Genomic DNA, 27802 nt, shown 5'->3' with positions numbered 1-27802 from the left:
TGCGCCCTTGGCAGCAAGTCAAGTTTTGGCGGGAGCAAGCATACCGCTCAGCCTGCTCCTGCCTGCTATCACCAAAGTACATATGACATTATTATTCCATTTATCATTCATACAAGAGCCTTCAATGAGAAACAAGTGAAAGCATGTGCTGTAATATTACCGATGCCGAACCCGAGAGCTCGCTAAGTTCTTTTCTTAAATACACATTCTACCAAAATCAACACTGCCTTCGCGCCAACATGTTATTACCTCTACCTCTGGGAAGTCAGTCCTTGCCCCTTGCATCTCTAGAAGACTAGGAGCGCCTCGCCTCTCCTGCGGGGAAGCTGCGTTGCACTACCAAACATGAGCTGTCGATACTAGCAATGACTCACGAAGCGCCATAGGACTGTGTATGTGGCCACGCGGGCTTAGCATTAGCATCGCATAGCGGGCACAAGTAACGCGGACTAAACGGACACGGCCGGTCAGCGGGCGGACGCACGTTACTATCGGTTCAGGCCTTGACCCAACGGGAAACGTAGCCTCGGAGCTCTCGGTCACGGTCTGCAACCAGCAGCTTTCCGCTGAGGTCCAAAAATGCCAGGCGGCGGCGACCTCGAGCACATGCAGCACCTTCCACTGGTCGCACTGCCTGGCGAGCAACCCTCGCCTCAGACCCCTAGCCGACCCCAGTCTGGAACAGGGGGCGGAGGCCCCTTGAGGGGCTACAGCCGGCAGTGGGGCAGTGAGGCCGGCGGGCCCGTAACAGCAGGAGAAGCAGTGGATGCAGCCCAAGGCGTCGGCGACAGCAGCGGCGGCGGCGGCATTGGTGCGGAGCCAGAAGAACTAGCACCCCGGGCATCATGGGGGCTCTCCATATTGTCGGACTCCCAGCGCCGCATACCGCTGGCAGCCCGTCCGCCCGTTCTGGGCGCCGGCGCCGTCAGTGCCCGCAGCCGCCAGCCCAGCAGCAGCAGTGGCGATGGGAGCATTGCCGCCGCCGCAGCAGCAGCAGCAGCGGCGGCGCAAGCTGCTGGCGCTTGCATTCCGTCTCGAGGACCCTCGCCCGGTCGCGCAGCGCTGTACCCTTCGCCCTCACCTCAGCCATGCGAGCCGCCGGCCGTCACTGCGCCGGGGGCGACTGCCGTGTCAGCGTCATCAGCGGCTGTCGGCGCCAGCCTGTTAAGCAGTTCAGGCAATCCTATGTCAACGCCCAGCCAGCAGTCTGTGGCTGTCTCTACGCCGCCCCGCAACACCCCAGCCGGCCTCAGAGGCGCAGCCTACGCAGTGGCACCGCCGCCGGCGCAAATGCCGTTGCAGCTTCAGGCGCCTGTGCGACCACCGATGGCCTGGGCAGCTGAAAACCGGGGCATCCCGCATGCAGCCGGGCCGGGGCCGAGTGCCGTGTTTGGGGGCTCACATGAGACTATCACCTCGAACGACGTCTCGGTGTCAGCCTCGGCTTCTGCAGTGGCAAGCGGCTCCTCCGGACACTCCTCCGCCAGGTACTTGAACCCACAGCTGCCAATGCCGCCCACTCTGCAGCCGCCGCCGCTGCCTCCGCGGCACCCACAGCCACTGCCAGGCGCGGCGCAGGGCCAAGCGCAGCCGCTGCCCCACACACCGCTGCCGCCACAGCTGGCGCCCGCTTGCGCGGCTGCCAGCACACCACCAGGATCAGGCACGCCCGCTTCCGCCACCTCGCCCTCCTCCTGGGGCGACAGCTCTGCCCCGTCCCCGCCCAGCGGCAACGGGCCGCCTACACTTACAGCGCCCAACGCACCGTCGCATCCATTGGCTGGTGGCCGCCCCGCCGGCGGCACCAACTATGACGCTCACTCCGCAGGGGGCGTCAGCGGCGGCGGTGCCGCCGCTGGCTTGGAGTACGCGCTACCAGCAGGGTACCCTGGAGGTGACGGCGGGTGGTACGGCGAGATGCTGTGCGCGGCGGGCGGCAGGCGGCCGCTGCTGTACGGTAGGGAGTGGGAGGGGCTGGTGCACGAGGTGACGTGGCGTGTGGCGCGGGGTTTTGGCTTCCAGGCCTTCAACCTCAACCCCGACACACGCGGCTCGCCCTCGCCGCAGTGGACCCCCGCCACTGCCTTCCTGGCTGGCGACCACCTGTGTCGCCTGTTGGCACACAATCTGTTGCCGCGCATGCGCCCGACGACCTCGCAGCTGCGAGCCGCAGCCGAGGCTGCAGCTGCTGCGGCCGCTACCTCGTCTGCCCTGCCGCCGCAGCCAGGCCTGGAAGCCGGGGCAGCGGCCGCAGAGGCGGCCGCCGCCGGTGCCGGCCGGCCGCGCTTTGCACTTGCGGTGTATGAGCTTCACACCTCCATCTTCCACGGCTACGAGCGCGGTTGGTGCGCACATGTGGGGCTGCCGCCGCGGCCGCGGGAGGCGGCGCGCAAGCTGGCGGCTGCGCGGTGGTGGGACACGGGCGCGGTGCACGGTATGCTCCTGGAGCTGTGCCTGTACTTCCTGCTGTACAGCGAGGCAGCCAACTTGCGCCACACGCCCGAGCTGCTGTGGTTCCTGTTCTGGGCGGCGGCGCACAGCGACACCGCGCGGGCGCTGTGGCGTCGAGGCATGCCGCTGCTGCCGCCAGAGGCCGTGGCGGCGCCGGCGCCGGCAGCGGGGCCGGAGGCAGGACTGGGGCAGGCGCGGGGGCCTGGAGCTGGCGTTGCGGGGGAGGGGCTGCGGGAGCGCCGTGTCCGCCTCCGGAACCAGCTGCAGGTGGGTCGCGTGTATTGGTCCGCATGAGCTGCAGGAATTCCAGCTGTGTTTCGCCCCTTACATGCGCATGATAGCCGCTGCGGACCTATCCTTGCATCTGCCGCAAGTGCCGAATCCTCCCATTGCCAACACAGAGAAGCATCTCGGCGGTGCAACTGGCGGCGGGCGGCATCATTGCCCGTGAGCCTCCCTGCCCCGCCATTACGCCGGCCGCCACGCCTAGCAGCAACAACGCCAGCAGCATCGCGCCGCCGACCTTCAGCCCCGCCGCCGCCCGGCAGCTATACGAGCTCGCGACCGCCGCGGCCGAAGAGGCGGGCGGCAGCCCCCAGCCGCACAACCCGCAGGCGCTGACGCCGGAGCTGTGTGCCGCTGCGCTGCCGGCGTGTCGCTCAGCGGCGGCGGCGGTGTTGCCGCACGTGAGTGGATCCCTGCTGGATGCGGAGCTGGCGGCGGAGATGGCGGCGTTTGGCGACGGCGGCTTTGTGACCGATCGCGTTGTGACGCCGCTGTTCTACTTCCTCAGCTACGAGGTGTGCATGTGTGTGTATGAGTATGTGTGTTTATCTGTGTGTGTTGCCGTGCGCGGCGGGTGTGCGCTACGGACATGACATACCGGCGCGTATAAGCTCAGCCCCGTGGTGAATGCTGCACTGACCTTGCTGTGTGTTGCGGTTTGGGCGCGCGTGCGGTGCAGATGGATGCACTGTTTGACGCTGGTGTGGAGGTGGCCCATCGCCTGGGCTATGACGACGTGAATGAGTCGCTGTGCCGGCAGGACGTGCTGGGCAGGCTGCTGGCGGAGCTGGGCGTGCAGCGGTGAGGCGGTTGGTGACTGCTGGCTATGCTGGCTTCATAAAGTGTTGCGTTACATGCACTTTATTCTGTCTCGACAACGGTCAAGCGGTGCGCAAGTTGGCCATGCTTATTTCTGTTATATGCAGGTCTCAGCTGGAGGCAGGAGACGTGAACGATGCCTGGACCCGCATCACACAACTCGGACAGCCCCGCAATCGATGCAGCAGCAACAGCGACAGCGGCCGCGCCGCCAGCGCAGCTGCAGACAACAGCAACAGCAACAGCAACAGGGGCGCAGCGCCTGCGAGTGAGGTTGCTGGAGAGGCCGCAGCTCCAAGGGGGCCGCCTCAGCAGCAGCCGGCAGCGGCACCCACCGGGTTGGCCCCCTTCGACGCGCAGCGCGCTGCGGACTTCTGGAGCAGCAAGGTGCGGCGTGTGTGGTTGAGGATTGTGAGGCAGTGTCCTGCGCTTATGCCTTGCCGTTGTGTCTGGTGGCGGCGGCACGACGCGGGCGGGCTATGCAAGCAAGAACCCTCATACGCACACATGCGTGCGCAGGTGTTTGTCAAGACCTACCGCGAGCGGCGCAGCTGGGCGGCGGTCTTGCGCGCCTTCTACCGCGTCTTCAGCCTGCAGCTGGTGCTTCTGCATTTGGAGCTGGCGGCCGCCTTCGCGCCCGGCGACTGGGGTGTGCTCAGCAGCGCGATGCTGACGCACGCCTGGCTGGCGGCGGCGGAGCGGTTGGCCAACTGGTGGATGACGCGGCGGCCGGCCGACCCCATCGCGGCGCGGCAGCGGCGGCGGGCCAAGGCTGAGGCTCGCAGCAGGTGTGGGGGTCTGGTGGCTGGCACCAGCGGACGTACGGCATCACTGGGTGCGGCCGGTGGGCTGCGGGCACTCCTGGGTGCTGGCCCATTGATCATGACTTGGCAAATGCTATGAGGCTGTGAGACGTGGGGGATCCTGGTAGCAAAGCCAAACGCGGTGCTGCAGGTAGCTGGTAGCAATACGGTAGCCTGAACACCGCCTCCTGTCATTTCACGGTTCTGTTTGCAGAACGAAAACGGAACGGCGACGGCCCCCGATCGCCACTGCCGCCAGTGCCGCAACAGCGGCCCCAAAGAAGATTCCGTCGCCTGCCGAGTCCGCCACTGCGGCACGAGCGGCCCGGCGGCCGGTGTGGCAGGAGGGGCAGCCGCTACTGGGGGGGCTGCTGGGTGCGGCGGACTGGGTGCTGGCGGCGGCGGCGCTCACCTTCCTCTACATTGTGTACTGGCAGGTGCGGTGGGTGTGGGTGCAGGCTTGCGGGTTGGACACCTCAACACCGCTGTTGTGAGGTACGGTGTGAGGCGCTGTGCTGCTGTGCCGTGCGGTGCACGTGAACGACGCTGCTGCCTTTCCGCTGCCGCCACGCCGCCACACTGCGTGTTTGTCTCCAGGGCTTTGGTGTCTTGGACGACCCGACCGCCTGGGCGCCGGGCGGTGCCAGCCTGCAGCACTGGGTGCGGGCCTACTGGCTGACGGGGGCGGCGGTGTACGCGGCGGTGGTGGTCGGCCACGAGCTGCTCACCACACGCTTCGGGTGAGGCCGCCAGTGGCGGTGTGTGTGTGTGTGTGTGTTAAGAAAACGAAACGAAAGCGGCGGTGTGTGTGTGTGTGTGTGTGTGTCTGTACCCATGTGCAGGGCTGCAACGTGTGGGCGAATGAGACGTGGCTTTGGGCTTGCAGCTGACCCGGCCCCCTGCGCTCCCCCTTTACAGCTACCGGGTCAGCGGCCTGGCGCTACTGCCGATGCCGGGCCGCCTGCGCCGCCTGCTGTCCTGCTACAGCGCCGTACCCGCCGCCGAGTGCTGGCTGGAGGGGCGGCTGGGCGTCACGTGGCGTGTGTGTTTGGCCAACTGGGTCATGTGGGCGGTGGTGATGGCGGCCAAGGTGGCGTTTGAGTATTACGCCATCGCCAAACCCCTGGTGGAACCGGTAGGCTTGGGTGGGTTGGGCGGGTGGGTTGGGCAGGTGAGTTGAACGGCGTGGAGAGGGAGGGGCGTCGCACTGCGGCAGCCGCTAGCGCGCGTGAGGGCGATTCGATTGGCAAGCGAAGAGCGTGTGTGAGGACGGGTTGGCGGACACGCCCCTACGCGTGAGAAGCTCGGGCGAGGCTACTGAAACGCCATGGCACCCGCACCTTGCCCATCGCTGCCCCAGGTCCGCGCGCTGCTTCAGCGGCAGTGGCTGGGCTGCACCACCTCCCTGCTGCGGCGCATGCTGCCGGCCGCCCTGGCCGCCTCGGTGCCCTGCATCGACGGCGACTGGATTCTGGTGGCGCTGCGGATGGCGCCGCTGGTGCTTGTGTGCCTGGCCGACACCACCATCGCATACAACGTGAGCGGAGTGTGGAATGGGTGGCCGGGGTCGTGCCCGTGGTGGTTGCGCGATGGCGCGTTGTGGGCAGGCGTTGGCGTTGGCGTTGGCTCTGGCGGGTACTGTGCGGGGATGGCGATGCCTGCCCGCATGCGGCATGCGGTATGCGGTGTCGAGGGAGTGGCGTGCGGGCGCATGCGTACTTTTGGCACCTGCTCACGGAAGCATGGGGCCTCATCTGCACGCAGCACGAACCCACCTTACAAACACACCAGTCTTGCATGTGCCCCTGATCCTCTCCCTGCCCCTGCCCTCGCTCCTCAGCCCCTGCCCCCCCCCTGTACGACGCCCCCGCCGCACAGGTGGTGATGGCGCTGTTCGGGCTGGCTCGGGGGCTGCTGCGGCTGGACCTGGGCACAGTGGCCAGCTGGAGCGAGCTGAGGGCGGAGTTCCAGAAGAGCCCGGTCAGGTGTGTGTGTGGCGGGGGGGGGGGGAAGGAGGGATGTTGACCTAATTTGAGGGGGGGAGGTTGAGGGGAGGAAGCTTTTGGTGGGGACTGGGCAGCTGGAGGGGCGCACGCATGCTGTTGGAATGTAGAGCTGTGGATTGGCAGCTGTGGGCTGCAAGACGCTAGTGATGCAGGTGGTATTGCTGGGGCCCTGGTGGATCGTGTGGGCTTACTTGGATGGCCACAACGAAGCGGCCGCAATGACCAGAAAGGGGAAAGGCAGGAAGCACGCTGACATGCTCGCTCACGGCCCCACGCGGCAGGTGGTGGCGACGCTGTATGTCCGCGGAGGGCGTGGCCACACACCGCCGGGCGCTGCGGCGCGAGCTGCAAGAGACCGGGCACGCCGCCGCACAGGCCGCGACACTCGTGCCCGACCGGCCACTGGCGCCGCTGCCGGGCGCAGACGACGAAGACGACGAGGGCCACGGCCGCGGCAGCAGCGGCACGGGCGGCATCGGCAGCAGCAGCAGCGTCGGCGGCGCACAAAGCAGCAACAGCCTGCTCGCTGACGTTGAGTATGGTGGTGGTGGTGCTGGTGGTGCGGAGGCGGGAGATGGCCACACCGCACCCTCAGCAGGAGGGGCGGAGGAGAGGGAGGGCCGCACGTGGTGGGCTGATTCGGGTGTTGTGGGACAGCGGCGGCGGCAGCGGCAGCAGCTGCAGCAAGACGATGGGCATCAGCGAAGGCGCCGGAGGCGTTACCTCGGCATAGAATCTGAGGATGGCGGTGGGGATGACGACGAGGGCGCGGAGGCAGCGGAGGTGCCGGCAGCGTGCGGTGGCGCAGATGGACAGCGGCGGCCGCGGCTGCCTGGAGCTGCCAACAACGGTGACAGCAGCGCAGGAGGGGAGTCAGACACGGACAATGTGCAGGCTGCAATCACCGCCGGACGGCCGAGGTACCATGGGCAACAGGACACACCCCTTGTTGCGCAGGGGCACGCACGTGGGGCCCCGGCGGCCGCGGCAGCGGCAGCAGAGGGTGGCGGGCCTGCGCGGCTGGGTCTGGCACAGGGTGTTTTTGGCCTGTGGCAGCGCTCCCTCGGCCGTGGCAGTCCGTGGCCTTGGGGCGCGAGTCAGCACCCTCACGCACACGCACACCAGCACCCACAAGCGCCAGCGCCAGCGCCAGTGCCAGAACCTGTGCCAGCGGTTGAAGCCTTGCGACTGCGGCTACGTCCCAGTGACGCAGTGGAAGCACCTGCGGCCGCCGGCAGCAGCGGCGCAGCTGCCACTGATGGCAGCCGGGGCCGCGGCGCGGCGCTGCCTCCTGGCGGGGTGGCAGAGGCGGTGGAGCCAGCGGCAAGCACGCAGGCGACGGCGCCGTCGGGGGCGGCTCTGGTGGGCTTCTTTACGCCACGCCGTCGCCGTGACACGGTCGGGTCCGCGATACGGTACGCCGCCGCTACAGCTGCAGGCAGGGCCGACGGTGGCTGTAGCAGCGGCGAGGAGGGTGCGCACAGCCCGCCGCGTAGCCCCGCTATCGGCAGCCCGCACGCGGTGTGGAGCCCAGGCGCAGCGGGGCTGTGGCAGCGCCGCGGCACGCCCACGCGGAACATGGGCAGTAGCAGCCATCAGCAGCAGGCGCCCCGCAAGCAGCACCACGAGGCGCGCCCCTCGAGCTACTGCCGGAACACGGTCGTGCCGCTGCCGCCGCAGCCGCAGTCACCCCTGCTCCCGCGCTCACCGTCGCCAGTGAGACAGGTGCCTGCAGCGACCACCTGCGCGGGCGGCGGCGGCGGCGGCTCTCCCCGCGGCACGCCCCGCGGCTTTACCCATGACCGCCACCGCGGCCCCCAGCGGCCTGCCGGCCCGGTAGCTGAGGTGACGTCACCGCCGGCATCTAACAGCCGCAACCCCGGCGGCGGCGGCGGCGCTCTCAGCCCGCGCTCCGCAGCCTCGGCCGCGGCCTTCGCTGGCGCCCCCTACGTCGACCCTCGCGTGTACGGCAGTGGCGACCGACGGCTTCCGGACGTTGCGCCGCACAGCGCACCCGCCTTCCCCTCGCCCACAGGGCAGGACGGCGGCAGCGGCCAGCGCGACCAGGACGGGCCCGGGCCGGTCACTGCCGCTGGTAGCGGCGCCGCAGCGGCACCAATGCTGCGGTTTCAAGGACCGGCGCTGCCGCCTCCAGCAGCCCTATCCTCAACCCCAACCATAGCCGGCGGCGGCGGCAGCGCCGGCGGCGGCAGCGGAGCCCTCAGCAGCCGCCGGACGCTGCTGACGCATGCCAGCCAGGGTTCGGTGAACGTGATGGCGTCGGTGGAAGTCGGCGACAGGCAGGAGGCCACTGTCGGCGGCGGCAGCAGCGGCGGCGGCGGCAGCAGTGGCCGGGTGGTTGGGGCCGACCGCGTTATGGCGCTGTGTCGTACGGAGGACCTCAGTGTGGAGGAGCTGCTCAGTCGGGCCAACGGAGATCTGGTACGTGCTGTACCTCCGTACACTCGTACAGTGTGCACGGCTTCGTGTGTGGACGGGTGTCTGTTGTGAGACTGTTTCTTGACGCACTTGTTATTGTGCAATGGTCTGCATGGTGGGCTTGCTGTGCCAATGAGTCACTGCTATCCGCCGTGGCAGTCATCAACCTTCAACTGACGATTGCCATGCCCACTTATGGTGCCGCAGGCGGTGTGGGACGCGTTCGCGCGCGTGTGGGACGCGGTGGTTGAGGACCTGCGGGGGGCGGACCTCATCAGCGACCGCGAACAAGACAACCTGCGCTTCATGCGACTGCCAGCGGGGCACTGCAGGGTGGGTGCGGCTGGCGGGTTGGGTGGGTGGGGGAGAGCGCTACGGCCTGTGTCTGTGGGCGTGGACGTGTGTACGGCATCGCGCTTCAGGGGCGCTTAGGGTCATGTTGCATGCCACGACTTCCGTTTCCTTCGATACCTTCCCACAAAACCCCGATGCCGCCCCCACATTGCACAACCCCGCACTGTTGGCCCCAGACCCGTCACACGCTGCGGCCGCTGCTGCTGCCCCCTTTCTTCTATGCTGGTGTGGTGGAGGCGGCGGTGGACACGGGCCGCCTCAGCCCCGGACTGGGTCCGGCGGCGGCGGCGGGGCCGACCAACTCGGGCGCCACCACCACCATCTTTACCGAGCTACGTTCCCTGTTGGTGGGTGCCTAAGGTCCCGTGCAGGCGTGGGCTGGGTGAACATGGCAGGGTCTCAGCAGGCGGTGCTATGAATCCTTTACACGGAGCCCCTGACCTGCTCTTGTGCACACTGCGGCGCCGCCGCCACTTCTGCAGGTGTGGCTGGGCTGTGAGCTGTGTGTGCTGTCGGCGGTGCAGGCCGAGGTGCTGCTGAGGTGGGAGCCGTGTGCGCGTGTGCGCGTGTTTGTGTCTACGGCGGCGGCCTGCGCCGCCCACCAGCAGACCGGCATTGTCTCCAGCCGCCCCACCAGGCCACTGTCTGCTGGAGCCGCTGCACAGACTACCGCGCAACAACCTGTCCCTGACGCCTCCCCCTGACGCCTCCTCCCGCTGCCCCTGCTGGGGCTGCTTGCCACTGCCGCTACCGCCGCCCCTTGCAGTACGCCCTTCATGCACAGCACGGCCGACATCGAGCACAGTAACAGCCGGGCCCGGCTGCTGCGGGCGGGCCAGTCGCTGGTGAAGCAGCTGGACGAGCTGGCGGGCCCGGCCGCTCGCCACATCCACACGCTCAACAGGCAACAGCAGCAGCAACAGCACCACCAGCAGCAGCAGCAGCAGCAGCAGCAGCAGCACTACCACCAAACCCATACGCATGCCCAGGCCCACGCCCAGCACCTTCAGGGCTTCAAGGGACGCCACGCCGAGGGCAGCAGCGATGTGGCCTTTGGCCGCTCCGCAGCCACCAAGGGGCCCGACATCCGCAAGCAGCCAGAAGCCGCGCCGGGTGCGGCGGAGCTGGCAGAGGCAGTACCACCGTCGGCGGTCGGTACCTGGCAAACGGCGCCGCCGGTGGCACCCTCACCGGTGGCGTCTGTGTCGGCAGCCGCGGCGGCGGCGGCGGCCCGGAGTGTGGCGGGCAGCCTGCGCGAGGTGGTGGAGGGGCTGGCGGCGGAGGGCCAGGCCATGCGGCGGGCGGTGCGCAGCGGACGACTGGGCCGGGCGGCAGAGGTCGCAGCGGATGAGCTGGAGGAGGTGGTGGCGCAGGTGCGTGGCGCATGAGACCGATAGGCGGGCAACGGGCGGAGGGCGTCATCGTGGTCTGCCCCGCATGTTCCCAGCAGCCAGTGTGGTGGTGGTGGTGGTGAAGACGTGCTGCATCACCGGCCCACTATCGTCCATGTGTTTTGCTAAGTATGTCTTCCGCCTGCAGCCCATGTGCGTGACCTTATTCTGGGGCGCGGCCTGCACGTGTGTGATTGTGCCTTCCCCCCACGTGCGACATGCAGGTGCTCGCCGACGTGGTGGCTCGCCCTACAGACGTGCTGGCGGCCTGCCTGACCAACATGCTTCCCTCCGGCCGCCGTGTCGCTACCGCCTCCTCCTTCACACGCGACCACCCGGCGGACACCCACACCGACCTGCAGCCAACGAGCCAGTACCCGAGCCAGCACCCCGCCCCAGCCTACGCCTTCACGGCAGCCTCTGGCCCCACCACCGCCTCCCAGCCCACCATTCCCAGCCTCCCCAGCGCCTCAACGCCCCGGCCTCCGCCCTCTCAGGCCCCCTCTCGCACGCCCTCCCACGCTTCCGCCTCCGCCTCCTCAACCCTTCCCGCCACGCCGGAGGCGGCGGCGGAAGCCGAGTCCTCTCCCGAGGTGTCCCTCAGGCGGCGGGTGGTGGGCGTGCTGGTCAAGATGCTGACCACTCCCGCCAGCGCCTGCCGCCCCTCCAGCCCCGAGGCGCTGCGGCTGCTGGGCTTCTTCGTCAACAGCCTATCCAACCCACAGCTCACACAGCCCGACCCGCTGGTGGGTACTGGAGCCTGGAGGGGACGGGGCAGGGCCGTAAAGGTGGCAGGGCAGGGCAGGGCAGGTGGCAGGTGGCGTCGAGGCTTGAGCACGGGATCTTGTTCGCGTGCGACGTGTGTCGCCTTCCTGCTTTCATCGTGTTGCGCTTGCAGGTCCACATGCCCAGCTGGTCTGTGCTGACGCCATGCTATGAGGAGGTGAGGGCTGCGCGGCGTGTGCAGGGAGCTGGGGGATGCAGCCGTGCTGTGATGTGGACTGGCGGTTGCGCGCGCCGCGCCTCCGCCCAACGCCCACTGTGAACCGCACATACCGTACACATTCTCACACGTAGGACGTGCTGTACCCGCTGGACGCTGACCTGGTAGCGCGGAAGCTGGGGCTGGCGCCGCCGCCCCGCAGCGGCAGTGGCGGCGGCGGGCGGCTGACGGACCTGCTTAGTGAGACAGAGGATGACGTGTCGCTTATGGCCTATCTCAGGTGCGTGGGGCCGCAGTCCGTAGGCATCACCCCTGCTGCGTCAATAGCTAGCCGGGTGTGGATGGGGGGCGTGGGCTGCCCACACAACGACCTCCTTTGAGGGCGCCGCTGCTCCCTTTTCACCTGTCTGTCACCGCAAACTCACCCCTGCCGCCTCCTGTCCAACCGCCCTCCCCACCCCACAGGTCTGTTTTTCCGGGGGACTGGTCCAACTTCCTTCAGCGCCTCAGCCGCAGCCGCCTGGCGGGCGCCGACACTGCCCGTGTCACTGAGAACGACTTCGGCGGGGGCGGCCCCCTGCACGCACTGGCCCTGCAGCTGCAGCTGTGGGCGAGCTACAGGTGCGGTGGCTGGCCGATGGCTGCTGGTGCTGCTGGTGCTGCTGGTGCTGCGGTGCTGATGCGGGGGCGAGCAGGCATGCGGATACAAGTCATACAAGAGGGGGAAGCGGGAGGCGACAGGGGCTTCTGCTGGTCTGCCTGGTTCGCCTCGGACCAGGCCGCACTAAGCCATTCCCTGCATCTCGCTCCCACTCGCCACCCATGCAGGGGTCAGCTGCTGGCGCGCACGGTGCGCGGCATGATGTGCTACCGCGCGGCTGTGCGGCTGCACGTGCAGCTGGAGTGCCCGCGCCCCCCGGACGTCAGCCCGGCGGCGTACGAGGGCTGGGTGGAGGCGCTGGTGGGGGCCAAGTTCCAATACGTGTGTGCGTGCCAGGTGAGAGCGCAGAGTGGCATGGCTGGGTCGTGGGGCGTGTGGGCAATATCGCCCCAACTTGCTAGCAGACGTGTGCACACACGCATAGGGTATGCGTAGTGGCCATGCCCCGTCCACACAGTACTCTGCGGCACACTCATCCGGACTACACGTGCACCCGGCGCCCCTAAACACACACCTCTGACACACACCACACACACACCACACACACACCGCAGGTGTACGGCCGCGCGCGCAAGGCGCCCGACCTGCGGCGGCGCTGGCTGGCGGAGAGTGTGGACACGCTGTGCCTGCAGTACCCGGGCGGGCAGCTGCAGGTGGCGTACCTGGACAGCGCCGCCGCCACAGGCCCGGCGGGCCAGCAGCAGGGCCCGGCAACCGACTACAGCGTGCTCATGACCGGCAATCCCCACCATCCCGCCGCCGCCACGACCGCCCGACTCCAGCCGCCAGGACCGTACGGCAGTACGGCTCCGCAGCCTGCGGCCGGCAGCGGTAGCCGCAGCACCAGCACGGGTGGTGTGGGAGGAGGCGCAGGCGCCGCGGCTGTCAGCCCCACGATAGAGTTGTACCGCGTGCGGCTGCCCACCAACCGCTTCTCCTCTCGCGGCGTGATCATCGGCGAGGGCAAGCCCGAGAACCAGAACCACGCCGTCATCTTCTGCTTCGGCGAGGCGCTGCAGACCATCGACATGAACCAGGACAACGCGCTGGCGGAGGCGCTCAAAATGAGGAACCTGCTGCAGGTCTGTACGTGTGTGCGGAGGTGGCCAGGCGGTCGGGCGGTCGGTGGGGTCTGGCAGCCCGCGGGTGGCCGGGCGGCCCCGTGGGTGTAGGACACACACTGGGCAAGCTGGATTCACACGCAAGTCCTGTCCTTAGCCCAGTTCTCTCTTGCAATCCGTGTGTCTCACAGGAGCTGCAACCGGACCCGGCGCCGCGGCACCTTGTCCGCGCCGCGGCCCGGCCCCGCAGCAGCACCACGGCGGAGGCGCACCGGGAGGCATTGGCGGCACGCACGCAGCGTGAGAACCCCGTGGCACTGGTGAGTCACGTTGCCACGTATTGGTGTAAGGTACTCCCGTGTAAATTGGCGTGCGAGCAATGCGACAGAGGTCGGTACGGTAGGAGCAGGCCTGCCCAAGCAACTGCTCATTCCTGCATCCTTCTGGAATGACCCTTGTGATCTTGGTCAGGTGGGCTTCCGGGAGTGGATCTTCAGCGACGTGAGCGGCGCACTGGGTACCTTTGCGGCGGCTGCCGAGTTCGCGTTTGGCACCATCGTGCAGCGCGTGATGAGCTACCCGGGCCGGGTGCGCATGCACTACGGCCACCCCGACGTCTTCAACAAGCTGCACATCATGACACGGGTGAGAGCGGGTTGTGCCAACGCGTGACGGGGCTCGCCCAGTGGGGTGTCGTGCGGCTTCACGCAGACGCGGCGGCTTGCTACACGCTGTTGCTGTTTTGTTGGAAGTGCGGCAGGCGCGCCAAACGCCCCTGCAGTAATGTCAGTACGCGCCCTGCGACAAACTCTTTTTGTTGCTGTTTGTGTGTGCTCCCCCAAGGGCGGCGTGTCCAAGGCCACGCGTCAGCTGCACATCAGTGAGGACATCTTTGGAGGCATGAACCACACGCTGCGTGGCGGCCAGATCAAGTACCGCGAGTACATCAGCTGCGGCAAGGTGTGTTAGTGGACATGCTACAAGGGTCGTTGCAATGCGTGATGACCTCCGTCACACATCCATCGTGACCTGCACGCACGTCCCGGCCAATCCCTCCCACCTCTCCCTCCCTCCACACTCCCACGCCGGGAAACCTTGCTCGTCGCCGACTCCGTCTTCCCTCATCTCCCTCCCAGGGCCGCGACATGGGCTTTGACTCCATCAACGCCTTCGAGGTCAAGATCAGCGGCGGCGGCGGCGAGTGTGTGGTCAGTCGCGACGTGGCCCGACTGGCGCCACGGCTGGACCTGGCCCGGCTGTTCCACCTTTACCATTCCGGACTGGGCTACTACATCAACAGCTTGTTGATTATGACCTCCGTGCACCTCAACATATTCGTGGTGGCGGTGTTTGCGCTGGCTCGCGCCTCCAATGTGCAGGTGCGGCCGTGTCTGGTAGAGTGCTGTTGGAGGGTGGTGACTGGTGTTGGCGAGTGTTTGAGGGTGATGGCTGATCGTGCATTTCTTGTTGCACCGGGGTCAACGTTGCAGGCGGCAAGGTTCCCAACTCTCAACTGCAAGGTACCGGTACCTTGTGCTCGAGCAAGTGGACGCTCAAAAGCGTAATTGCTCTCGCCCCGATTGCAATGAGGCTGCTGCCCCAACCCCCATTCCGTACCTTCCACCACCCGATGCCTTACCTACCCATTCCACAGGTGGTCACCTCCCCACCCGACAGTGCCACCCCCTCGTTCACACTGGAGGACACACTGGGTGTGGAGCACGTGCTCAGCCTGGGCCCCCTCATGCTGCTACCGTACGCGGCGCAGCTGCTGCTGGAGAGCGGGCTGCTGCGGACAGCCGCCACGTTGCTGATGCAGGTGGGTGCGATGCACGGAGCATGGTGACTGCTGGGCGTAAGGGCGGGGGCGGAACAGAGCAGATGGCGGGTCGTGGTGCAGGAGGACATGCAGTTTCGTGGCGGGCAAGGAGGCGTCCATAGGGCCGCATGCGTACGTGCTGTTGCTGTGTATCTGCCTTGTGTGCCGAGGCCCACCCCGTTCGCCTCTGCACTGCTGCTACTGCCGCTACTGCTGCGCTGCACTGGCCGCCCGCTTGCAGCTGGTGGCGGGCAGCCTGGCGTTCGCTGTTTTCCGGCAGCAGACCACGGCGGCCTTCTTCAAAGACGACATCACGTACGGCGGAGCGAGGTACATCTCCACAGGTGCGTGCGTGCTAGTATACGGGTGGGTGCTGAGCTGGTGCTGGTGCTGGTGCTGGTGCTGGTGCTGGTGCTGGTGCTGGTGCTGGTGCTGGTGCTGGTGCTGGTGCTGGTGCTGGTGCTGGTGCTGGTTCCAATGCTGTTGGCCTGGGACAGGTTTGAATTTAGGTTTGGTACCCCACCTCTGCATGCGGTTTGCGAACGCGGGACAATTCGGCACCGCTACACCGTACTGTCGGCTGCCATCCCCTCAGGCCGCGGCTTCTCCATCACCTCCTCCTCCTTCACCACGCTCTACACCAACTACGCCCGCTCGCACCTGTACTTTGGCGCCGAGCTGCTACACCTGCTGCTGCTGACCGCTGCCGTGGAGGACTGCTCCGGCTGCTCCTACGCCGCCGTGACCTGGGGCACTTGGCTGGTTTGTGTGAGCCTGCTGTTCTCGCCGCTGTGGTTCAACCCCATGGGCTTTAAATCCGACAAGGCGGCGCGCGACTGGGCGGTGTGGCGAGGCTGGATGCGTGGCGAGGCAGACGCCGTCACCGGCACCAGCTGGTACACCTGGAACAGGTGGGTGATGGGGATGGATGGGGTTCCAGGTGTGGCTACCGCAGTTCGGTGGTCGTTTTTGGTTTAGGGCAACGGCTTCTTGGGCTTGGGCGTATGCTCTCGATCCAGCGCTTACACAGGCACATTCTCACGCGCACACGAACGCGCACACGAACGCGCGAACTGATCCATTGCCCACACAGGAAGCAGCTGGAGAAGGTGCGCAACGAGCGCGGCGCCGTCACGGACGCGGGGCTTACGGCGGCGGGCCGGCTGGTGGAGGGCGCACTGCCGCGGCTGGTGCTGGCGGGCGCAGCCGCCTCGCGCTTGGACCTGACGGTGGGCGCGGGGCCGCCGGCAGTGCGGTCGCCGCTGCTGGTGTTTGGTGCGGCCACGGCGCTGCTGTGGGCGCTGCTGGGGCTGAGCTGGGGGCTGCAGCGGCGCTTCGCGGAGCGTGGAGCGGCGCGGGCGTGGCGGCGGTTCCGAGTGGCGGCGGCGCTGGGCCTGGTCGCCGGCCTGGTGGCGTACCTCGTGGTTGCAGGTGCGTGCGGCGTGGGGTCGGGCATTGGACAGTGGCTCATACCCACATTACCACACAGCTACCTTGCCTGCGCACACATTTCCTACTTGCTCAGCACGCCTCCCCGGTCTTGCCCACCTCTCATGGCAACATGAGTTGCGTACCTTGCGTTCCCTTTCCGCACCATCGCCTTGCTGCTGAACCCCCGCCACCCACCCACATCTCCACCCTCCACCTCTCCCCCCATCAACCCCCACAGTGCGTGTGTTCAGCGGCCCGGCGCTGTCCAACCTGGCGCTGCTGCTGTACGTCAACAGCCAGCTGGTGCTGGCGGCGCACGCCGGCCTGGAGGTGCTGGCCCCCGGGTCGGCCGCCTGCCGGGCCCTGGTGGACGGCGTGTACTGGGCGATGGACTGGGCGCTGGGCGGCGGGCTGCTGTGCGTGGTGTCGCTGTGCGCCTGGCTGGGGGTGGTGGACTGGCTGCAGACGCGCCTGCTGTTTAGCGCCACGTTCGCGGACAGCGTGCGCCGTGGCAAGATGGTGCGTGGGCGGGTCGGGAGGGTGATGTTGGAGGTGACCTCGTGTCCGGGAATGTGGTTGGTGTTCCTTGGCTATGTTCGGCTTCCTTGCGCCCGGATTGCCTACCCAGCCAAACCCTTATGCTTGCGGCCCCACCCAACCCAATCCCCGCCCTGCCCGTCAGGTCCGCACCATCGGCCTCATGAAGCTGGATGAGGAGCACAAGCGGCGGGATGAGGGAGAAGCACGTGCGGCTCTGGCCCGCTCTGCCGCCATGTCGCAGCAGCCCGCGGCCGTGAACACGGGCGCGTACCAGTACGGCAATGGCACCCCGAATGCAGCCGCTGCCGCTACGGCTGTTGGAGCTGTGGGGCACGTGCAGTTGGGGGCCGTGCCGCCGGCACCACAGCCACGCGTGTAACGTTGACTTGATGATGATGTGTGTGACAAGGTGTGACGTGGCGTGTCGCAGGATGTGTGCGTTGCGGGCAGTGATGTGCAGTGTGAAGCAGGAGACGAGGCATGCCCATAGGGGGACTGTATCGCTGGGAGATTCATGGACGTGTGTGCTGAGGGTGTGGAGCTCTCCACTGCATACGCGGTATTGGAGGCGTCATCGTCGGCACCGTATTGATTGGTGTCATTGTCGGCGTGTGGAGAGGTGAGGAAGCGCAGAGGAAAGCGACTGGTTGTGGGTTTTACTCTCGCAGGGCCTTGGTGTGCGCGCCCGTGCGCGCTGGGTACGCCAGTGTGGTCCGGTCACCACACCTCACAGCCGTACCTGCATGGGCGCGGGGCGGATACACAGCAGACCGCGAAAGCCAGCAATTTATTAACTTATCTCGCAATTATCAGAAGGTTTCTGTCAGGGCCATCATGCCATGGAACACCACGCCACGAATGCATGACGTGTGCCGGCGCGCCCGTCATCCATTACGCCCAGGCACACGACCGCAGTGCCGCACGCCCTGCGAGGCCGGCGAGGCCAGGGACGCACCCAATGTAGCCCTACATTCCTCCAGCCCTGACTTGCCCCGCACTGTCCTGCCTCCTCCGTCACGCACTTGCGCCCACCGTTGATGCTAGCCTCAAACACCTCGCCTAAGATGTAGCGCTTGTGGCTTCCACGGCCAATTTGCTTATGCAGATGGAGTACCAAGAAATGCGCAAAAATGTTAAGTGCCATGCATCAGAGCCTCTGAAACCGCCACAATGCGTGCGTGTACGAGCGGCCGACCGTCGTCATTTGGCGCCCATCCTCGTCAGTTTTGTATCGCACAACCTTCAATTATCCAGTCAGTCCTACTGATGCATTCTGCGAGGTCCTCGTCTGTTAAGCTATCACCACTGCACTGCAGTAATCACAATGAGCTCAAGAAATGGCCTAAAACAGGGCAACATGCTCCTAGCGGCCTTGAAACTGCCGGTTACCAGCACCTCTGAAGGGCTCACATCGCAAGCCGCTGTCAAGCACTCGGGCCCGGTGCTCCCTGCCCCCTGCAGTTCCAGCCGCACCACCCGCGCCTGCATAGGCTCCCCGCTCCCGACCGCCCTGGCCACCGCGATCTGCACGCGCCTCCCTCCGTCCGCCTCCGCTGCCACCAGCCTTGGCCTCCGCATCCACCATCTCCACTGCATCAGCGCCGCCGCCCGACCCCAGCTGCGCCGGCCGCGTCTCCACCTCTTTGCCTCCTGCACGCCCCCGGCCCTGCTGTCCCTGCTGTCCACCTGACCCGCCGCGCTTGCCCTTCTGTCCACGCCCGCCCTTCCCGCCCACGCTCCCCCCTCCGCCCCCTCGCCCCGCGCCGCCCGCCTCCGCCACCTGCTGCTGTGACAGCTGCGCCAGCAGTGGGCTGCGTCCCAGATGGTGTTGCCGCAGCCACTGCTGCAGTGACGGCATGTGGTCGGCAAACAAACCATCCACTGCCACCACCTCCTGCAGGAACAACTCATACTCGTCGGCAACTGTCACGTTGGCGCCGGGCAGTGGCGGCGGCGTGTCGCGGCCGCGCACGTGCTGCGCAAGCTGTGGCAGAAAGAACTGGGGCTCCGGCCGCAGCGTGTAGATGTGCACCTGCAGACCGTGGCTCTGCGCTCGCTCCACCACACCTGTGCTGACGTAGCGCCCCGCCTCCGCCTCCGCACCCGGTGCCAAGCCGGCCGCAGCCGCCGCACTGCCACCGGTGCCGCCGTGGCTGCCTAACGCCGCCACCACAGCCGCCGCGCCCGCCTTGCCTGGTGCCGCACTCAGGCGGCGGCGGTGCTTCACGGCTGTCTTCGTTGCCTTTGACGCCGCCGCTGCGGCCGCAACCGCGCCTCCTGCTCCAACAGATCCCGCGCCTGCACCCGCTGCCTTAGCCTGGCCTGCGGCTTGCGAGGCTGCAGCCGCTGGCAGTGCTGCAGATCCGGCACCTCCGCCAGCTGCAGCAGCGGCCGCCGCCCCGGCAACAACCGCCGCCTCCGGCTGCCACCTGACCAGAGAACTCTTGGACATGCCCAGCCCCGCCGCCCACCCCGCGATCTCCGACAGCGACTGTTCTGAGGTCAGCTGCGCCAGCGTAAGGTTGCTGTCCGGTGCCACCCAGCTGCGGGGTGAAGCAGAGGCAACACAGGGTACAGAGTTAGGCGCGCATGCCAGCGCCAAGCCTCGGAGGCGCCGTGAGTAGTTCATTGCCATGCAACGCCCACGCCATACACACAGCACCTGCCCCTAACTCCACCCCATCGCAACCCACTCACTCTTCCCAGTCGCCCAGCAGCAGTATGCTGGGGGCGCAGCTGCGGCGGGCCATGTAGCGCAGGGAGGCGGCCTCGAAGGACTGCAGAAACACGGGCCTCTGCCGCCAGCCCGGACTGCCCAGGGCCGAGTCGAAGCCAGCGGCCGCCAGCGCCGCCAGCAGGATATCCTCAAGCGTGCTGTTGGCGGCGCGGAGCGCGGGCAGCGCATTGGTCCAGGTGGGGTGCTTGGTCTCCGTATAGATACCCACACTCCGGTTGGCAGACTGCGGGCGCGGAATGGGAGGAGCAAGTGGCGTGGACGCGTGGGGTTGGAGGGAATGGACACATGGAAGCTCTGGCTCTTGTGTGTGGCCTTGCTGCCCGCGTGCCCCTACCCTGGCGTCGCATGCAGCCCCTCAGCCTCCGCGCACGCGGGCCCGCCCCGCTGCCCGCCTGCATGCCCGCCCGCCCACCTGCCTGCCTGCTACCACTCGACTCACCCGCGCCACCTGCAGGTAGTCCGCCAAGGTGGCCACGGCGTAGCGGCCGTTGTGGGTCTGGTCCCGGAATGGCCACGGCTGCACCGCGCGCAGTGTCGCCACCTCCGCCGCCGTCAGGTCCACACTGAACACGCCCGTCACCTGCTCGCCGTCAATGACGTAGGAGCGCCGGCGGTCGGGGAACTTGGCGAGGGCGTCTGTGCTGGAGGCCAGGTTGGGCTCGTGGCGGCACAGCGGCACAAGGTCCGCGGTGAGCACCACGTCACACTCAATGAAGTCCGCGCCTGGGGGCGGTGCAGTGCAGCGCGGCGGCATGGGGGAGCGGGAGTGCAGGACGATGAGATGGGAGCACAGGCTTGGACTTGAGGGTAGCACAGCAGGCCAAGTGAGGGTCTGTGAAAGGCGGATGGACATGCCAGCGTCCGTGGAGGCCACCCGGTGACCGCAAGGCCCCTCTGGCCTGATCAGGCGTCATGTGTACGAGCGAACGATTGCGATCCACCATGCCCACCTTCTTCAATAGCCCTCTCATATCCCTCACGCGTGTGCTCCGGCAGCTCTGCTGACGCGCCGCGATGCGCAATGGCAATCGGCGGTAGTCGCCCCCGCCTCGGCGCACGTGCTGCGCTGCCGCCACCTGCCGCCGCCGCTGCCAGCAGCCCGCCAGGCGGCGCAGCCTCTAGCGGCGGCGAGACGCCGGGCACTTCGTCTAGTTCATGGAGAGGTTTCAAAGAGCTAGTGCGGTGCCCCGCGACCGCCGCCGCGACCCTGGGGTCCTGTGCGGCGGCCCCGCCAGTCGCCATCACCACCGGCTGCAGCTCCGCCGCCGCCAGCAGCTGCAGCATGTCAGGCTTGGTGTGCACAGTCTTTCCCTGCTCGCTACCCTTGTGTTTGACACTGCTGCTGTCGGCACTGCTGCTGGCACTGCTACTGCCAGTACCGTCGCTGGCGCTGCCACTGCTGTTGCTACTGCCGTTGTGGACACCGGGCTGCGCGGTTGCGCCGCCGAGAGCCGCGCCGGAGCCGTCAGCACTAGACTGCGTGGACTGATCCACAGCGCGATGAGAATAATGTGTGCCGCCCTCTGCACTCGTGCCATTTCCTCTCAGATCTATGCCCGAAGTGAGGTTTGCGCCGTCCAAAGACACGCGCACGGCGTCGGGTACTAGCTCCGACGCCTGCAATCAGTGCGCGGAAACACAGCCATCATGCCATCAATGCCACTGCAATCGTGAAGCGCCATGAGTGACGCGGCGTGAGCGGCACTGTGTTAGTGGCACTGGGGCTCTGACGCATGGGATCCGTGGCCACGCCCGTGGCGAGTTGAAGACCGCGCAACCACCTGGCTACCTGGTTAAGCAGGGAAGCTTAGGGTACATAGCCATACCTGTATGCTGAGGCCGCCAGCTCGCTCCATGCGCTCCACAGGGTCCACCGCAGCACGCATCCAGCTGACAGTCAGAGTCAGGCAGGCCGCCAGAAGCGCCATAGCGGCCAGCAGGACTGAGCAGTCGCAAAGGGGATGCCAGCGGGAAAGAGTGGCACACAGCTCGCACTACTAGGGAGGTTGGAGGGCGCCTAACCAGGCGAGCCGGCTGCACCCGACCCACTGGGATAGCGAGGACAGCTTGAGCATCGCGCATGAGGCATGCAAGAGCTCACCAATATCGGCCCACCACGGGTTGTGCTCCGCATCATGGGCGTGCTGTCTTGAGCTGTCGCGCTCGCGTGAAGGCCGAGGCGGGAGCATCATGTATGCCCACGATGGCAGGTAAGAAGCACCAGCAATGGTCTAGCAGGCCTGCAACGCGTCCCTGCGCGCAGGCGAGCCTTTCGCGTCGTCACTTGATATCATGGTAGCACAATTGTAAACACAACATTTGTAGTACACCAAGATATATTAAATACAGCAGCACAGGCGATGCCTCGATGCTGAAGCCCAGTTTTGCTAGGCCGGTCATTCGGTTTCATTCCCGAATACCGTTTGATGGACACAGACAGTAACTACTGCTTTGTGCTGCATCCTACAGTTCGGTGTACAGTACTGACAGATATCCAGGAGTCCCTCTTGAGCATGACAGCAAAGAAGTCCAAAAATGAAGCGGGCGAGCCGGAAATTGACCCAGAAGAAGCTCTGCGAAAGCTAGAGGCATATGGTATGTTTCAAGCTCCTACAGCATACTTGTGTATGGCCTTACGTGCAGCTCAGCGAGGTTGCACTGGTCGTTTCGTTCATACGCGTCGCTGCGCTTCGCAGGCGAGCGCTTCATGTCCATGTTTGACGACGATGGGGCACGCAAGCGGAGCTCGGCGAAAGCCAGCACTAGCGGGCGCGGACAGCAGACGAAAACGGGCACGCCGGCACGAGCGGCGGCGGCGGGCGCCCCTTCAGGTACCCCACCATGCGGCTTTGCCACGCACCAAGCACATGTACTTGGACCCCCGCAACAAAGGGTATGCTGCTGCATCTTGCAGGGGCTGCGGCGCAGGCGGGTGCTGCTGCCACTATGCCGCTGAAGGGCGGGAGACAGCCTGCGCCTAGTGCCGCACCCGACGCCAACAGGAGTAAGTTGCCTGCGGCGGCATCTCCCGCAGCAGCCCCCACTCCTGCTGGCAGCGGTAAGAAACGGAAAGGCGGTAGCGCAAGTGAGATCGATGCCATTATGAGAGGGGCGGCAAAGAAGAGCAAATCAGCCGGTGGCGGCAGCGGGAGTCCGGACGTAGTGGGCAAGCCGAGCAAAGCGGCGGCGGCGGCCGCAGCGGCGGCAGCGGCGGCAGAGGCGGCTCGCGCGGAGGCGTTGCGGCGGGAGCGCAAGCTATTCATGTCACACAAGGTGAGCAGTGGCTGACCTGGGGCAAAGCGGTCGCTGGTTCTGCGGGACAGCTCAGTGTACTGGGCACTGGGAATGGCGAGGTGGGAGTGCCGAGCGCCGGTGGTGGCCGTTGCCTTGCTGGCGAGGAGATACATCGGGAGCCCACACACACTGTTTCACGCACATGTGTATTGCACGTGCAGCCATGAGTGACTTGCCGCTCGCCCCAGGCGATGCCGTGTGCCATGGCCAGCAGTAACCTGGCGGGTCAGGCTGTCAGGGCTGAAACGACCTTCGCTTCTGCTATCACTAACCTGGGCACCTGCACCTGGCGTCTGCTTTGCCCTGACTCCCGCCGCACACTTCGCCATCCCCTGCAGGCCAGCAAGGTGCACGAGCTGGCGAGCAGTAGCAGTCCGGCGCCCGGGGGCCGGCGGGGCGCAGCGGCGGCGACGGCGGCGGGCAACGATGAGGCGGGCCTGACGCCCGAGGAGTTCCAGCGGCTGCACCTGGAGGTGGAGAAGTTCGGTGAGGCGGGTCGGGGGCTCCGGGGATGGCATGGCGTGACGGGGTTGGCGCGGCATGACTGGGGTTGAGCCGGGAGGGTACAGGGCGGGCGGGCCGGCTTGTGGAGACGGAGGAAGGCCGACGGATACGGTAGGCGTGCTGCGTTCAAAACCACAGGGTTTACATCCTCAGGTGGGGCTGCTGAGGCTCGCGTCTCATTGTTTCATCAGGTACTCGGGCCATGAGGTTGCCATCGCCGTCGGCGTTTCCTTGACGGCTTGACACTCATTCCTATCTCCTGATACCTATCCCCTCCACAACATCACTGAACCACCTCGCTTGCGCCCGCCCATTTCACCCACGCAGCCGCTGCCTCGCTGGACAAGAAAGCGGCCAAGCAGTACAAGGCGCGCATGCTGGCACGTGTGGGCGCCAAGGCCGAGGCCGCGCCGCGCACCGCGCTGTCCATCGGCAAGGGCATGGCGCAGGTGGCGGCCAAGCGGCAGGCGCGCGCGCTCGAGGAGGCAATCGAGGCCGGCATGGTTTCGCGCAAGGGCCTGGGCAAGAAGAAGCGAGCCATGTCAGGTGAGGCGCGGGGGCGGAAGGCCGGCGTGGGGAACCCATACTTAGCGTGTAAGTGTTGATGCTTGGCGGGGGAGAACTGCTGCACATGCTTACATGGTAGCCGGCTGCATGTGTCAGCACCTAAGCTTGGCGCTGCCGTAGTCTTGTGCTTAAAGTATTGCGACCACCGGCCCTAAACATCGCTACCAGTACCATTACGCATTTGTAGTCCATCATCGTTACCGTAAAGGGGCGTGCTGATGCATACATTTCTAGTACCTTTGGTTCATGCCTACATCCTCTGTCGTTCCGCATGGCAAGCACGCGCCTTTCCTCGGCATCCTTTCGCCGCTTGACCTGTTCATCTAATCTGTTCCACCACTACATCGAACCACCACTACCTACACCTGCCCTAACTTACACACTACCACCACCGCCGAAGTCACTTGCTAACCACAACCTATTCTATGCATGCAGCCAAGAACCGCGACCGTGGCCTGATGGAGGCCGGGCCAAGCTTCAAGAACGGCGTCCTCCGGGTCAAGCCCATGAAGAAGGCCCGCAACGACAGCGGCAAGCTGCGCCTACCCAAGGGCGTGTTGTAAGGGCACGGCAGCGAGCTAGGGCGTGCATGTGCGCCGCATCAAGTGCCCGGACACGGGCCCGCTGGGCGCTACTGAATCCAATTAAGTTCCCGCGCAGCCGTATCGCCGCTACTCCTAGTCGCAATGTACTCGGTGTGCCGAAAAATGCGGTGCCAGGTTGTGAGCCCCGCTGGGGCATGTCGCAACCGTGGAGGGCACTGTACGCTAGGACGGAGGCCATGTCATGCTGTAACCATGTCAAGTCCGGATGTACTGTCCCCGCCGGGGGGCCCGTCAACGCAGCCGAAAGACGTCTGTAGTGTCTTGGCGACCCAAATAGCAGTTTCTCCAAAACAGCAGCAAACTAAATCGAAATCAATCACTGGGTCACATGGTTACTAGGGACGCGCTCTCAATCCACCAGGGCACCCCAATCGCAGGCCCTCCCTCCCTCCCTCCCTCCCTACACGGTAACCCGCCCGACCGTGGCAATTGCACCAGCTGTTGCGCTGAAATGCACATAAGCGCACCGTTGGGCGCAGGGCGCATTACCGAAGCCTCCAGCTAATGGCACAAACGACGGGCGCCTAGTAGGTCGCCTCGGCGTGCGTGCGCTGCACCATGGCCACCAGCTCGTTCTGCAGGCGCGTGGCCTCCTCACCGCGGCCTAGGTGGTTCAGCGCCTCAATGCGGCGGTACATCTGCAGGAAGGGAACGCAAGAAGCGGGGGGAGGTCATGCACGGGTCTCATGTCAGCCAGGTTGGAGGTTTTGCATGCCTGTCAACACAGGTGATGCTTTATGAAACGAATGCATATAGAGGAAGTCATAGGTGGACATGGTTGGGACCCATGTTCGTGCTCTGTGGTACCAGAGATGTCTGGACGTGCCTATGCCTAAGCATGCAGTTGGAACAAGTGCAGGATGCTTCGCAACAGCCTACAGGGTTTCTCACCTGCATGAAGGGGTGGTCGCGCAGCCGGATGGCGGCGGCATAGTCCTCCTCGCGCACCGCCACCGCCAGCTCGCGCTTCAGCAGCTTGATGGCATCCATGTCGTCGGGCCTGTGTGATGAAGGTGGCGGAGGAAGAAATGAAGAGGAGATGCGAGTTGAGCCATGCAGGCACAGCGCATGAGCAGCAATGGGCAGAGGTGAGCAGAGCTATGCACAGGCGAACTGCCGGAGGTGGAGGGCATGCTATGTGGGTAGGGTTGCGGCAGAACAAGCCAAACGCACTTGAGCTGCGTGTAGTCGTCAGAGGCCGAGGGCGGGGATGGCGGCGGCACAATGCTGGATGCCCCCTCCTGTTGCGCACCCCAGGCGCCACTGGACGCGCGCGGAAAGACCGTGCCGTTGCCACCACCGGAGCTGCTGGCCGCGCCGCTCTGCTGCTGTTGCTGCGGCGCTGGTTGCTGTTGTTGCTGGTGCGCGTGGCCGTGCTGCTGCTGTTGCTGCTGCACTGCGGCCATGTGCGCCTCGTGCACGGCAATCATGTGCACCTTGGAGGCGCGGATGGGCACGGCCGCCACGTCCCACACGATCTGAGCAACGTAGAAGGGGCACCCAGACTGCGGCAGGGACCAAGCGGAAGAGCCCATTGGCGACAAAAGCAAGCGGAAAAGACGCTAGCCGGCAGGCACAGTTGTGGAGCTTGTGCACAAGCCTGACCGGGGTCCAGTGCAACCTACCCGCATGCTCAGGTACACGCCGTCGGAAGGCCGGCAGTCGCAGTCCCATGCCACGACACCTGCGATAGCGTTCGTGGGAAGGTTGGCGGTCAGAGCGCCAGTGCAGTGCAGCTTGACGTGCCACCAGTCCTTACATGCACGTTGCACACGTGGACGACCACCCGCTTTAGCTTACCGGTGGCCGGGTCCCCAAAGAATAGGCGCCCCACGAAGATGTCGTTCTCAAGCGCGACAATGGCCACGCGCAGGAGCTGCCACTGCAGGACACGAAGACACGAGAAGGAACTGCATCTTAGGCGATGGTGGATGCAGGTATAAGACCAAGGCAGTACGGTAAACCACTGCCCGGCACGCTTAACCCCAGTTGCCGCACCTGACGGCCGTTCGTCTGGGCGGCGCGTGTGAGCATGTTGAACATGAGGTCGTGGACCATTGGCCTTGCGCTCTTCGTGTTTTGCAGCTGCGTTGTGAAAGGTGGCACCAGTAAAAAGCAGACCAGAGCAGGGGTACCGCAGGTCTTGGCAGGCTGCGTCCTTGAGCGTTTCCCAGGCCGCCTCCTTCCCCTTGCCCACCTGCGTGTAGATGTTGGTTGCAGTATCGCCCGCCACAAAAATTTCCAGGATGTTGGTGTCCGGTGTGAGTGTCAGGTCCGCGTCGCGCTGGAAAACGAGCACGCCGCTGTAGGTTCCGGCGCTCTGGTCCGTCGCCGGCAAAATCTTCATGGGACCGTACGGCTGCCGGTCGAGCAGGACCACCCTAGCGGCCAGCCACAAGCAGAAAGAGAGGGCATTGGCCAGCCTGGAACTGGAAGGCCAGCTGCATTTTTTCTCGCGGGGAGAGGCAGCGTGCCGGGAAGTGACGCGACCCCGCCCCCGCCTGATAGCCGTGGCGACAATAGTGCTGCAAGAAGCAACGGGGCCTACAACGGGCCGCTGTCTCGCTTACCGGTGATAGTCCGACTCCGCAAAAGGAAAGAGCGCGCCCTCGCCTGCCGAGGCTGCGATGCAGACACGACTCTGGTCAAGCCTTGACTCCTACTACGGCCACATTCGTGCCGCATTATACCTTTCGCAATGCTGCAGCCCCCTCGGATTGCAGCCTTTCCTCGCCGCAGCGAACAGGCTGCTGTGCGAGCCGCGCCGACCCCCCCGCTGCTAACGCTCGAGCTCGTCGACGCCAGCGCGGACGAACGAGCTGCTGCAAGACTGTTTGTACAATGGATAGGCACTTGAGAGCGCGATGGCGATTGGCGACAAGGCGCCAAGGCGCCGGAAGCCCCAAGTCCAAGTGCAAACGAAGACATTGCGGAACTGGGGGCGCGCTAAAACACCTGCTGCGTCCTATAAATGTGTACAGTAGTGCCCGTTGCCTATGTATGAGTGGTTTTGCTGCCAAGATGCACTTTGTTCGGGACCGACAGTCCCAGGATCCAGGTCTGAAATGGACAAAGTTTGGAAGAGACCCACA

General features: G+C 65.9%; 4 protein-coding genes across 5 annotated transcripts; 2 read left to right on the top strand and 2 right to left on the bottom strand.

Moving 5' to 3' along the window:
* Positions 1-123: 123 nt before the first annotated feature.
* Positions 124-17649, top strand: CHLRE_03g183700v5 (uncharacterized protein). Its single transcript, XM_043061078.1, has 32 exons — positions 124-2718; positions 2853-3251; positions 3416-3537; positions 3663-3942; positions 4075-4343; positions 4573-4795; positions 4956-5098; positions 5277-5493; positions 5719-5895; positions 6237-6343; positions 6646-7284; positions 7570-8806; positions 9011-9136; positions 9334-9504; positions 9640-9698; positions 9924-10530; positions 10773-11294; positions 11447-11491; positions 11626-11771; positions 11957-12112; positions 12320-12488; positions 12707-13234; positions 13405-13533; positions 13685-13858; positions 14057-14173; positions 14350-14592; positions 14868-15032; positions 15274-15376; positions 15628-15943; positions 16126-16463; positions 16702-16982; positions 17146-17649. Exons 1-32 carry the CDS (start codon positions 580-582, stop codon positions 17380-17382), a joined length of 10584 nt encoding a protein of 3527 aa, XP_042926207.1. The 5' UTR covers positions 124-579; the 3' UTR covers positions 17383-17649.
* Positions 17650-17651: 2 nt separating this feature from the next.
* Positions 17652-22043, bottom strand: CHLRE_03g183650v5 (uncharacterized protein). Its single transcript, XM_043061077.1, has 6 exons — positions 21842-22043; positions 21567-21682; positions 20691-21357; positions 20180-20463; positions 19701-19963; positions 17652-19546 (listed from the first exon to the last, which is right to left on the bottom strand). The coding sequence occupies exons 1-6, from the start codon at positions 21930-21932 to the stop codon at positions 18367-18369; spliced, it is 2601 nt and encodes an 866-aa protein (XP_042926206.1). The 5' UTR covers positions 21933-22043; the 3' UTR covers positions 17652-18366.
* Positions 22044-22143: 100 nt separating this feature from the next.
* On the top strand, positions 22144-25099 carry CHLRE_03g183600v5 (uncharacterized protein). Of its 2 annotated transcripts, none has more exons than XM_001702906.3 (6): positions 22144-22335; positions 22437-22571; positions 22655-23013; positions 23373-23520; positions 23866-24084; positions 24541-25099. In XM_001702906.3, exons 2-6 carry the CDS (start codon positions 22448-22450, stop codon positions 24666-24668), a joined length of 978 nt encoding a protein of 325 aa, XP_001702958.2. In that variant the 5' UTR covers positions 22144-22335; positions 22437-22447; the 3' UTR covers positions 24669-25099. The 2 variants fall into 2 exon arrangements, with proteins under 2 accessions (XP_001702958.2, XP_042926205.1); XM_043061076.1 differs by lacking the exon at positions 24541-25099 and adding an exon at positions 24159-24219.
* CHLRE_03g183550v5 (uncharacterized protein) lies at positions 24222-27743 on the bottom strand. The gene is made up of 9 exons (XM_043061075.1): positions 27401-27743; positions 27281-27332; positions 26908-27091; positions 26709-26795; positions 26511-26592; positions 26336-26394; positions 25884-26215; positions 25602-25710; positions 24222-25348 (listed from the first exon to the last, which is right to left on the bottom strand). The coding sequence occupies exons 1-9, from the start codon at positions 27636-27638 to the stop codon at positions 25235-25237; spliced, it is 1257 nt and encodes a 418-aa protein (XP_042926204.1). The 5' UTR covers positions 27639-27743; the 3' UTR covers positions 24222-25234.
* Positions 27744-27802: the final 59 nt, after the last annotated feature.

The sequence above is a fragment of the Chlamydomonas reinhardtii genome, chromosome 3, assembly GCF_000002595.2.
Source record: "Chlamydomonas reinhardtii strain CC-503 cw92 mt+ chromosome 3, whole genome shotgun sequence".
Taxonomy (NCBI): Eukaryota; Viridiplantae; Chlorophyta; class Chlorophyceae; order Chlamydomonadales; family Chlamydomonadaceae; genus Chlamydomonas; species Chlamydomonas reinhardtii.
The sequence above is the reverse complement of the archived record's forward strand: the minus strand, read 5'-3'. Positions and strand labels throughout refer to the sequence as shown.

Coding starts and splice junctions, on each gene's coding strand:
- CHLRE_03g183700v5 (XM_043061078.1), top strand. CDS start 580: ATGCCAGGCGGCGGCGACCTCGAGCACATGCAGCACCTTCCACTGGTC. Junction 9,137..9,333: donor TGCCAGCGGGGCACTGCAGG/GTGGGTGCGGCT, acceptor TGTTGGCCCCAG/ACCCGTCACACGCTGCGGCC. Junction 9,505..9,639: donor CCGAGCTACGTTCCCTGTTG/GTGGGTGCCTAA, acceptor CCACTTCTGCAG/GTGTGGCTGGGCTGTGAGCT.
- CHLRE_03g183650v5 (XM_043061077.1), bottom strand. CDS start 21,932: ATGATGCTCCCGCCTCGGCCTTCACGCGAGCGCGACAGCTCAAGACAG. Junction 21,358..21,566: donor CTGGCGGCCTCAGCATACAG/GTATGGCTATGT, acceptor CACTGATTGCAG/GCGTCGGAGCTAGTACCCGA. Junction 20,464..20,690: donor TGAGAGGGCTATTGAAGAAG/GTGGGCATGGTG, acceptor CACCGCCCCCAG/GCGCGGACTTCATTGAGTGT.
- CHLRE_03g183600v5 (XM_001702906.3), top strand. CDS start 22,448: ATGTCCATGTTTGACGACGATGGGGCACGCAAGCGGAGCTCGGCGAAA. Junction 22,572..22,654: donor GGCGGCGGGCGCCCCTTCAG/GTACCCCACCAT, acceptor TGCATCTTGCAG/GGGCTGCGGCGCAGGCGGGT. Junction 23,521..23,865: donor CCTGGAGGTGGAGAAGTTCG/GTGAGGCGGGTC, acceptor TCACCCACGCAG/CCGCTGCCTCGCTGGACAAG.
- CHLRE_03g183550v5 (XM_043061075.1), bottom strand. CDS start 27,638: ATGTCTTCGTTTGCACTTGGACTTGGGGCTTCCGGCGCCTTGGCGCCT. Junction 27,092..27,280: donor GCGGAGTCGGACTATCACCG/GTAAGCGAGACA, acceptor GCTGGCCGCTAG/GGTGGTCCTGCTCGACCGGC. Junction 26,796..26,907: donor CAACCAACATCTACACGCAG/GTGGGCAAGGGG, acceptor TTCACAACGCAG/CTGCAAAACACGAAGAGCGC.